Here is an 11,488-nt window from a genome sequence, read left to right as displayed (position 1 = left end):
TATAAAGATGCCATAGCCTTAAAAATGTTGTATACAGTAGGTACCTTACCTGGGCCCCTCTATACACCTGGATCGAACACTGAACCATCAAAATACTCAACCTGCATTGGGCAAACATCCTGAATGATATCCTGCCAATTAAATAACTTCAGCTTACCATTAAAACCATGCACTTAAATTTTCAGCACAGTACAGTGATTTTCTATATTGACTGATATAAATATTAATAATTTTCTTTTTTTTAACACAAAACATCTGTCTGTATTTATGTAGTTGCTTTAAATAACTCCTTGCCTTATTGTATTTTATTAATATTTTCAACATTATTTTTGTTTTATGTAGATTAGAACAGAGTCACAGGGAATTACATGAGGTGAATTCTGACCTTGAAGAACGTATCTTGGACATCGTAAGTTCAAATTAATGTGGAGATTTTGATTTGATCAACGACGCGACGCTAGAACGGAATAACTCATGCGTGACCCTCCTACCAGGTGTCCTACGTAAATTTGGCTAAATTGCGTCCTAGAATCCACGCGACGAGAACTTAATATTCTAGCGTGCGAAGAAGACTTTTAGTGACGTCATTACGTTCTATGTCGTACCGTCGTTGTCCAATCGAACGCTTCCTATTATGAACATACAGGTATTCGCTGTGTAGAGCAGCAACCCACATTCAAATAAAGCACTTTTCAGTATCTGTTCAAACATATTTTAATCCAAATTTATCTAGTAAAATGTTTACTTCTACTTTAAAAAATCCAAATTAAATTTCTCTATTATTAAATTTCTTTTTTAACATTTTTCTCTTAAAGTGTGCAGCCTATGAGAAGGAGAAGCAGGCCTTGAATCGAGAGGTTGTGTCAATAAGCCAGAAATTATTGGATGCAAAATTTGAGATCAACAAACTAGAGGAAAAAAATGTACGTTTTCACATTTTGATTTTATTGCACCATCACATTGACGTACTTTGCACGAAACTTGAGCTCTGTTTTCATCTTAAATTGAGAACAAAGTCATAAAAATATAGAAAGAAATAAAATTAGATATAGATTAATGCTCAGAACATGTTATGATAGCTGCAGCAAATGTCAAGTCAAAGTATTCTATTCATAGCAAACAGAAAATATAGTACACACCCCAATTAAAGGCTGCATTGCTCTATAGACTAAACTTCATTATGAGGGTAAGAGAGTGGAATTTTTTTTAGGCACAAGAGCAAATCTCAGAATTCGAGAGATTGAACTCTGGACCCTGGAGTTGTAAGATAAGCATCCAAGCTACAAACTACTGAGTTACTACGTAGTAATGCCTGAGGTTCATCTATTTGTTGTTATTGGCCATCAACCATTTGAAGGTTGTAGAAGGCGACTACTTGAACACCGAATACTGTAATCAAGTCGATACAGTCCCCAATTATACAGTAATTTATGGGTCTATACTCAGAAATGTTCATTCCGTATTATAATCTGAAGACCAGGTGAAATTTTACGATCAATCAGAAGATAATTTATTAGCACCCGATGTATTGTTAGTTTTGTAGATGAGAAATTACTTGCTGCACATATAGATATTATCCTGTGAAATTTATTGATTATAACATGTAATGAATTTCATAAAATGTTATATCAAAGTTTTGAAGGGAAAAAAATACAAAATTTAAAATCACCAAAAATTACAATTATGTATTTTTTGCATTAACTGCTTTTGTAATACTTTTTGTAATAGTGTGTGTAGAATATTATTATAATAATAGCTCAGTTTTATTTTAGCATTATGCCAAGCCTCTAAGCTTTTCACATCATTTCTAAAGTAAAAGAAATTCTTGAATCTCCATTCAGATTATAAAATTTCATTTGACAAAAAACTGTTGTATGCCCATATTTAGTCTTGATGTACCTTTATATTGTCATGATGTGATGTCATCATGACCATATATATGCATGTCGCATGTTTCTGTCAAATAAAAAATGGGCTAGTGTGGACAGACTGTAAGAGTTTTTCAATTTACACCTGCTTAAATGACATGGACCTTCAAATTGAAAAATGCAGTGGTAATGTTAATTGTTTATGCATAGCATTTTACATATTTAGGCTCATACTTTCAATTGAAAATATTAAAAAGTAATGTTTTCCTATCCAATTATTGAGGCATACAGTCAGGCCTGCATACAGTAATTATACAACAGCTCCTATAATCTTTGCATAGACCCTTAAATGACTTGGTAATCAAAATTATTAAAATACCCTATAAGAGTTTTGGTAATGAAGTGTCAGCGAAAACTAATTTAATATTCATATCTATCTGATTAGGAGTTGATGACTAATTACATTTTTTAAGTTACAAATTCAATGTTTTAATGGCATTTTTGAAGGTTTTTCCATTTTTTTCTCCAATGTCCGTATATCTTTAATATGACAATATAGTCCTAATAAGTGGGCGTCGTAAGAGGAAAGATAGTCATTAGAACATTGACATGATATGCAGGCCTTAATTACATGATTCTTCAAATTGAAGGCGGCAATACTTAATGGTGACGTTCATTATTGCATGGCGTTACCTTGCCTATGATGATGCTCATCAGATTTGGCAACTGTTCATTTGTGTGAAGGATGCTTGAAAATATAAATAGTTTGATGACCTTTAGAATGGTGCTGAGTATCAACTACTTGTTTGCATGTCTCATGTTATCTAATTATCCCCTAGAGTGGTCTTAGGGGTTTTTTTAACTAAAGATATTCTGCCAGGTAAAATTTAGAAATTCCCATCAAAAAAATATATTTTTTACCATTAAATTTCTTATTAAGCTAAAAAGAATTGGAATATAAAATTTTGCACTTAATTATTTTAAATATATTTAAAAATCTAAATCTAAGTATATATTTTTTTAACAAGAAAACAGCTTCATCACATCTACTCCTGTATTTGTAGGCCTATACAATGAAATTGGCTGCAAATTTGTATATTAAAGCTACTAACTTTAACATAAAAATCAACAAACTTAAATGGAATCCATGATTACTCTAGCAGGCATAGGAGCTACTCTAAGCTTCTATGCCTGCTGGAATCCATGACTACTCTAGCAAGCATAGGAGCTACTCTAAGCTTCTATGCCTGCTGGAATCCATGATTACTCTAGCAAGCACAGGAGCTACTCTAAGCTTCTATGCCTGCTGGAATCCATGACTACTCTAGTAGGCATAGGAGCTACTCTAAGCTTCTATGCCTGTTGGAATCCACAAATACTCTAGTAGGTTGTTGTAGGACTGTTTAAGCACGTCGCGCCCCAATACCCTATAAGAGTTTTGGTAATGAAGTGTCAGCGAAAACTAATTTAATATTCATATCTATCTGATTAGGAGTTGATGACTAATTACATTTTTTAAGTTACAAATTCAATGTTTTAATGGCATTTTTGAAGGTTTTTCCATTTTTTTCTCCAATGTCCGTATATCTTTAATATGACAATATAGTCCTAATAAGTGGGCGTCGTAAGAGGAAAGATAGTCATTAGAACATTGACATGATATGCAGGCCTTAATTACATGATTCTTCAAATTGAAGGCGGCAATACTTAATGGTGACGTTCATTATTGCATGGCGTTACCTTGCCTATGATGATGCTCATCAGATTTGGCAACTGTTCATTTGTGTGAAGGATGCTTGAAAATATAAATAGTTTGATGACCTTTAGAATGGTGCTGAGTATCAACTACTTGTTTGCATGTCTCATGTTATCTAATTATCCCCTAGAGTGGTCTTAGGGTTTTTTTTAACTAAAGATATTCTGCCAGGTAAAATTCAGAAATTCCCATCAAAAAAATATATTTTTTACCATTAAATTTCTTATTAAGCTAAAAAGAATTGGAATATAAAATTTTGCACTTAATCTAAAATCTAAATCTAAGTATATATTTTTTAAACAAGAAAACAGCTTCATCACATCTACTCCTGTATTTGTAGGCCTATACAATGAAATTGGCTGCAAATTTGTATATTAAAGCTACTAACTTTAACATAAAAATCAACAAATTTAAATTGTTGAATTTTATGGGTCAGTTTACTATTGAGTAAGTCAAATGGCCAGGGGTAAGTAAGGCAGGACATCGCTAACTACAGCATCAACATTCATGTTAGTTTGAGACCCTCCATGGTTTAATATGGTATAACCAAGTCTCCTTAGATAAAGGAGTCAGACTTAAAATGGAGGTCCACTGTTACCTGGCTCGTGCACACTGTAAAAAACCCATTACATTTTGATGGGGTTACTCTGATGTTTTGGTTCATTGCTACCGAATAATGTGAACATGAAGCTACTCTAAGCTCCTATGCCTGTTAGAATCCATGACTACTCTAACAGGCATAGGATCTACTCTAAGCTCCTATGCTGCTGTCATCCATGACTACTCAAGCAGGCATAAGAGCTACTCTAAGCTTCTATGCCTGCTGTCATAAATGACTACTCAAGCAGGCATCAGAGCTACTCTAAGCTTCTATGCATGCTGGAGTCCATGACTACTCTAGTAGGCATCAGAGCTACTCTAAGCTTCTATGCATGCTGGAGTCCATGACTACTCTAGTACCCCTTTCAGACAGACCTGCAAAACGGTATTAATACCGTATTACTTGAACACCGGCGTTCTATGTGATAGGGTAAATACGCCTAAACGCCGGCTTCAGTTAGACCTCCTCGGGACCTAGTCTTAATACCGCATTAATACCGTAGCGAGTTTTGCCCAACTCGATGTGAAAGGGTACAGGGTTCATCGCCGTCTTACGCACTGAGGCATAACAAATTAGACGGTCACACGAGCAGCCATCAACCGCTGCTGCAGCTAACAAAGCCGATGAAATCGCTGGCTGACGGTTCTTTTAGACGCGAAAATTGCCTGCACCTAGCTGCTCAAAATTCAAGCCGGCCTCGCCTTAAACGCTTCCTAAATTCTTTCTTCCCTTGAACGAAATGCATTAGAAACCTTCTGTTTCTCAATTTATATGTATTGCAAACATAGCAAGCATTAAAAAACATTTGCAAAGCAGCAGTTTTATGACTTCATCCCCAGCCATATTGGATTAATGGAGTAAACAAAAACTTGCACCCTCTTTGTTAACAAGCACAAGCGCCACAGACATCAAATACTCTTTTCCGCGAGAACCCTTTCAGACAGGATACAGTATTATTACCGTATTTCAACTAGCTGTGTGAAAGGATCTGCGCTGGCAATAACGGCGGCATGATTAGGGTATTATTGCGGTATTTTCTGTCTGAAAGGGGCTTAGTAGTCATAGGAGCTACTCCAAGCTTCTATACCTGCTGGAATCCATGATTACTCTAGCAGACATAGGAGCTACTCTAAGCTTCTATGCCTGCTGGAATCCATGACTAATCTAGCAAGCACAGGAGCTACTCTAAGCTTCTATGCCTGCTGAAATCCATGACTACTCTAGCAAGCATAGGAGCTACTCTAAGCTTCTATGCCTGCTGGAATCCATGATTACTCTAGCAAGCACAGGAGCTACTCTAAGCTTCTATGCCTGCTGGAATCCATGACTACTCTAGCAAGCACAGGAGCTACTCTAAGCTTCTATGCCTGCTGGAATCCATGACTACTCTAGTAGGCATAGGAGCTACTCTAAGCTTCTATGCCTGTTGGAATCCACAAATACTCTAGTAGGTTGTTGTGGGACTGTTTAATCATTACTACACCAAGCACAATGGATGTTAACTTTCTGTGGGGGGGGGGGTGTGTGCTCCCCCCCCCCCAAAAAAAAATTACTACGATTAAACAGTCGTACAATAATGATAAGCAAACCAGATGAAACTATTTGAATGTTTACTCTAGAAATAGGAGCTACTCTAAGCTCCTACGCCTGCTAGAGTAGTCATGGATTCAGCACATTGAACCAGATGAAACTATTCGAATATTTACTCTAGAAATAGGAGCTACTCTAAGCTCCTACGCCAGCTAGAGTAGTCATGGATTCTGTACATTGACCTTGCAAGGTATGGGTTATTCTCCTATATTCACCTGTACTTAAAATCACAACGCAGACTGTATTTTATTATATATGTTTATATAGATATATATTGACAAAAAATATTGTTTTCCAATTGCAGACCCGACTGAGAAAAGATTGTGAAATAGCAACACAGCTACTGCAGTGTACCCCTTCATCCAGCTATGCTCAGCATAAGATATCAAATGTAAGTGTACACAATTAGTACTTACCATTAACAATTATTTAATAACATTGTGGAATATGGTGGTTAGCATGTTAAGAGCTTGAAATTCACAAGTCCTGTGTGTTTAATTTTTGCTAACAAGGGGATTTATTTCTTTTCTCAAATGACATTCATAATGGGAGCATTACAATGTTTTTTTCCATTTAATAATCACTTCACATGAATTATTTCCAAGTAATATAGAATACTTAACACTGTTTAAAGCATTGTGATTGCCAAATAGAAAACTTTATCACTATCTAGAGACTCAATAAAGATCATTTATAGTTATGATTTAAATTCAGCATACATTCATATACATTCACGAATTATAGGGAGCAATCACAAACAGTTGCGAACATTTTTGACTAATAAATGTACAATCATGAATAATAATGTACTATCATGAATAGTAATGAACAATTTTGATATAATAATGAATAATCGTGAGTAATTTTGAATAATGTACAATCATGAATATTCATAATCATGAATAATTTTAAATAATATTGTAACATTGTGAACAATCATTGAACAATTTTGATAATCATGGAACAATTGTTCTCCCCAGCTACCTCACGACGTTCAGTATCACGTCCATAAGATAATGGGTGAAATGGCTAAATCAGGAGATACTTCAACTTTGAGTCCCCCCAGTCATAATAGCCCTACGGCAACATCAAACAACCCTGGGTACATAACAGTGAGCAATGAAAACAACCAACCTCTTCTGAACAGCGACTCTGCCATCTCAAATGGATTCTTGGCTGGACGAGTGTACGACTCCGTGCCTGCTATTGTCATAGCCAAAGCAATGCAAAGGAGAGATGAAGAGGAAAGAAAAGAAATGGAGAAACTTTTTCCGAAAATGCGTAGAAAAAAAGTTGAGTTACCGTCTGGTGAAATACATGACAAGGGGACACAGACATATCAGCCATACAAGGGATTGAGCCATGGAAATTCCCTTCTCTGTGAAAAATGTGGGGAGAGTATTGCACAGAAAGGAAATGAAAACACTAAGCCAAATGAGGTGAACTTACTTGACTTAACTGAGTCCTCATTTACTGAAAAAGTTGCAGCACCCACAAACGGACCCTCCCATTCAAGCTTAATTGCAGACTTATTAGTTGAATTTGAGGATCAAACAAAAATCAATGTAGAAAATGAGGGTTCTAAACCTGTAGAAAGCAGCGTCGAATTACTTAGTATTTTAGACACAAATTTAGTAAGTGAAACAGATGACCAAGCAGCTCAGCCAACACCGTCAGGTCAACTGTCTAAGAACGAAATGGATATATTTATGGATGCAGAGGAAGAGAAAATAGTCCTATCGAGAGCTAGTTCATCGACAAGTCTGCAAAGTTCAGCCTCAAGGTCATCTGAAGCGACATCTGTGCAAAGCTTACCCTCGGAGCCAGTCTCAAGTCGGCCGCAGAGACCTCTATCCAGTTCAAGCCTTCCAGGCAGTCCTTCAAGGAGAGCGAACCAGCATAAGTCACGCTCAGAATCTAATAAGCAGAATGGAGTCCAAGTTAAGAATACGATGGCTGAGAAATTAAATGGCACTCAACAGATATCAACACAAAATGCGGGGATTAAAATAGTGAGGAGTAAAGCAAATGCATTGTCAGATAGTAGCCAACTGGGAGAAGATATTCCACAAACTTTGAAAAATAATGAAAATGGAATTGTTCGTAAACCAGAAGCTACAGCAGGTGTACAGAGGCGCAAATTGATACCAGAGAGTCCTGCCCAAGATGCTCTTGAGGATGTCTCTATTCCCCAGTTAGAGAAATCATCTGTGTCTGTTACACCTCCACAAATATTCCAACAGACTAGTGTCTAATGTGGGGTTTGTTAAAAAAAGCACTCCATGTTCAATAACAAATAATTATTATAGATCACTTTTAAGAAATGTACCTGGTGATACTAAAATATATAATCATTTGTTCGAGAGAAACACAGGTTTACAAGTGTTTCTCATTATGATGCTTCTCAGTAGGAGTTTGTAAAAATGTTCCTACCACTAAGAGGCTACAAGACTCATAATAACCATTAGCAAGATAAGAGCTCAGGATTTTTAGGTTTCAAAAGAATTGTAATCAATATGGGCTCATAAAAAATCATGACTTAATATGTTGGATGTCATTTTTAAGACTTTAAGATTTATACATGAGTTTTAAATATCCATTTGATGTGTTTATTTGTATTTCATATTTTATGTGCAAAATGGACCTCTGTATGCTTACATGCATCATTCATTATTCATAGGCATATACTTAGATTATAACACTATTGTTTACCTATTTATTACTATAATATACCATGAAAGCATTATGCAATTTTTTTTTCAGTTATCAAACCCTGAATTTGATCAAGTAAAATACCTTGAAACAAACATATAAACATTTACTGTTTATTGTCCTGTATTATATTAGCCATACATTCCTTAAGCAATAATTTAATTGGTGTGAAGATTTTATCTCTCATACTGTTTGTGAAATTTTTCAGCCTTGATCTGGGAATGTGTTTCATGTTTTTTATTTTAATTATTGTCTTGTGCAATGATAAATTTCAATATATTCCCTTGAAAAAATTATATATCAAAATTGATTTCTTAATTAATAAATTCAAAACAAAAATGTTCTTAATGTTATTGAATTTCATATTTTTGGCTGTTTTATTTTACAGCTACTTTTGTACAATACTTAAATTTCCAACAATAATTTGTATGTTATAATTCTTTGATTGTTACTATTTTTATATTAATAAAATAAATAAGAATGTAGAGCTTGGTACAACTGTGTGCGCTATGTAAACCTGTTGGGAGTATAGAATCATCATACCCAATGTGTGACCACCTCCGCTCACTGGCGTGTATTCCTAACCTGCCCCCACTCTCTGGCAAATACTCCTAGTCATGTCCGTAACTTGGTACACACTCAATTTCATTCCAATACCACAATCTACCAGGTACAGTACCTATCCCCTGGAGAGAGGGAGACAAACACAAGCAATGATACCACCATAGGATTCGAACTGATGACTATGATTTGGTTGAAAGCCCTGTGCCTCACCGATGTGCCACTTTCATCCATGTATAGTGTATACCAAATATAATGCTGTATCCTACAATCATTTTGAACTTGTAAATAGAATTTAATAATAATGTTTATGATTAGGGCAGGTATAGGGGGTTTTGTAGAAGTATATGTATAGTGGGTAAGTATGTTTTGCTGACCATATTGAATGATTCGCTACGAGTAGTTTTAGTATTCTGTGGTTACATGTAAATAGCAAGCTAGGCCTGGGCTGTGTCTTCTATAAAATTGTTCAAACTGTTTTAATATAGATGATTGCATATTGTTAGTAAAATGTTAAAAGCAAATTAACTTTGTTGAGAAAATGACTCTTCTCATAGATTATTATAGTAACTGAAAACCTTGATTAACAAATCCTTCCAATGTCCATATTCACTAGATTTACACATATATTACACAAACATACATGCACACGCCTGTACAGTATGTATACCTTCACAAAAAAAAAAAATCAGTGATATATGTAATATAATATATTTTAGGGTTTTGTGGATATTATTTGAGATTAACTATTGCTTTACATGATTTCTTTATAATTTTATTTGTTTTTTTACCTTTTATACCTTGTTTCACCAGAATTTCTGTCTACTATTATTTTTTACTGGTGATTGATATGTAGTACTGTATTCAGTGGTATTAATAATACCAGCCATCCTTTACATTTTCAAAAACAGTTTTATTAATGTACTAGATAGAACGTGTGTATATTAAATGTTACATTCATCAATAAATATGCACTGTTCATTTTATATTTTCTACTGATATAATATATATTATGCATATTCATTTGGAGAAACAATAAGTCTTTGATATTAATAAGAAATCACAGAATATTTTGTTAATTATTAATCTGGTCTTGGTATCATCATCAAAATACTATAATTGATAAATTCCATATTTAAATTGTGTACCAAAAAGGCTACTTTAGTTATTGTACACTGTAATGTTTTGTATAATGTAATTACACCATTCCTAAAAATTGTACCATTCCTGAAGTATTGAGATTATTAATATAAGAAATTATTTGAATAATGCAGACCACATTTTTATTATAAATTCTCCTGTAATTAAAATAATAATAATAATTATTATTGCTATTGTTATTACTATAAATCCTATCTGACCAGTTAATATTAAGTACAAATTTTGATTATGTTGTTCAAACAAAATTGTCTCCGTCATAATCATGACAAGGACGAAAACATGTAAATTTTGTCATATTTGTAATAATGCTAAGTTTTTATACAGTTGTCATATGTAAATTATGTTGAAATATGCATTTTATTTTCGTAAGATGAAAATTTGGATATGTATTCTATTAATGCTGCGTTCCAACATAGAGCAAAGAAACAGTTCTTTGCTCTATGGTTTCAATGTTCCCATTATCACTGTGTATACAACTCGTGAAGAAGAATAACAACGTAAAATGTTTTCCAATATATATGAAATTACACAGGCATGAGTATTGTTTTTTATGATGATTCAATATATGCGATACCCTAATATATTGCATCATAAACTATGATTATAAGAATTGAGTTATGTTTAATCACTCTTTTTAAAATTGAAAATTGATTTTTTTTATTTTTTTTGTAATATGAGAAAGTGCTGCTATTTTATTGAAATAAGGACATTGATATTCTATTCCTTGATATTCAACACTTGCATCTCGGTATCTTTTCAAATTGATGACTGCAAGTCATGTTCACAGATTGGAAAAGCATTAGGACGCTTCTCGTGATCACTTGTGTATTGGAACACAGCAATAGCTTTGCGACATGATTAACATGTTAATTATAATTATAGCCAGTTATCAATAGGGAGCTCAAGACATTTTAACAGGCAAGAAATTATTTAATTCGGGCTCATAATGAATTGTCAATTGTGAGAGTCATTAGTGCAGAAATATAAATGTACAATTATGTAAATTTGACAGTGGTGTAGCAGAAAGCTCTATCTGAGCCTCCATTGTTAAGACGTGTGAAAGGGGATAGGTATCACATGTGATGTCCAAGAATAATATTTGTTGATGCCTATGGATGGTTAAATAACCCAGTTAGTAGGAAATTATATACTTATCTGACTACATAATATTGTACAATATATACTTAACAATGTGTTTCAAAATAAATATTATTTCAGAGCTTATAAAGATGTTGAGAA

The 11,488-nt window shown here is 34.0% G+C and overlaps 1 protein-coding gene across 1 annotated transcript; it reads left to right on the top strand.

Moving 5' to 3' along the window:
• Nucleotides 1-337: 337 nt before the first annotated feature.
• LOC117111649 (tight junction-associated protein 1-like) lies at nt 338-8,993 on the top strand (the record flags this gene model as incomplete). The annotated part of the gene is made up of 4 exons (XM_033254617.1): nt 338-409; nt 816-923; nt 6,120-6,206; nt 6,796-8,993. Coding segments are annotated over 4 exons (1,542 nt in total), but the record flags the coding sequence as incomplete, so codon positions are not given.
• Between the last annotated feature and the right edge of the window lie 2,495 nt (nt 8,994-11,488).

The sequence above is a fragment of the Anneissia japonica genome, unplaced genomic scaffold, assembly GCF_011630105.1.
Source record: "Anneissia japonica isolate Jap-2015-1 unplaced genomic scaffold, ASM1163010v1 scaffold287923_len1623670_cov205, whole genome shotgun sequence".
NCBI lineage: Eukaryota > Metazoa > Echinodermata > Crinoidea > Comatulida > Comatulidae > Anneissia > Anneissia japonica.
Note: the sequence above shows the minus strand (reverse complement) of the source record. Positions and strands in the feature narration are given on the sequence as shown.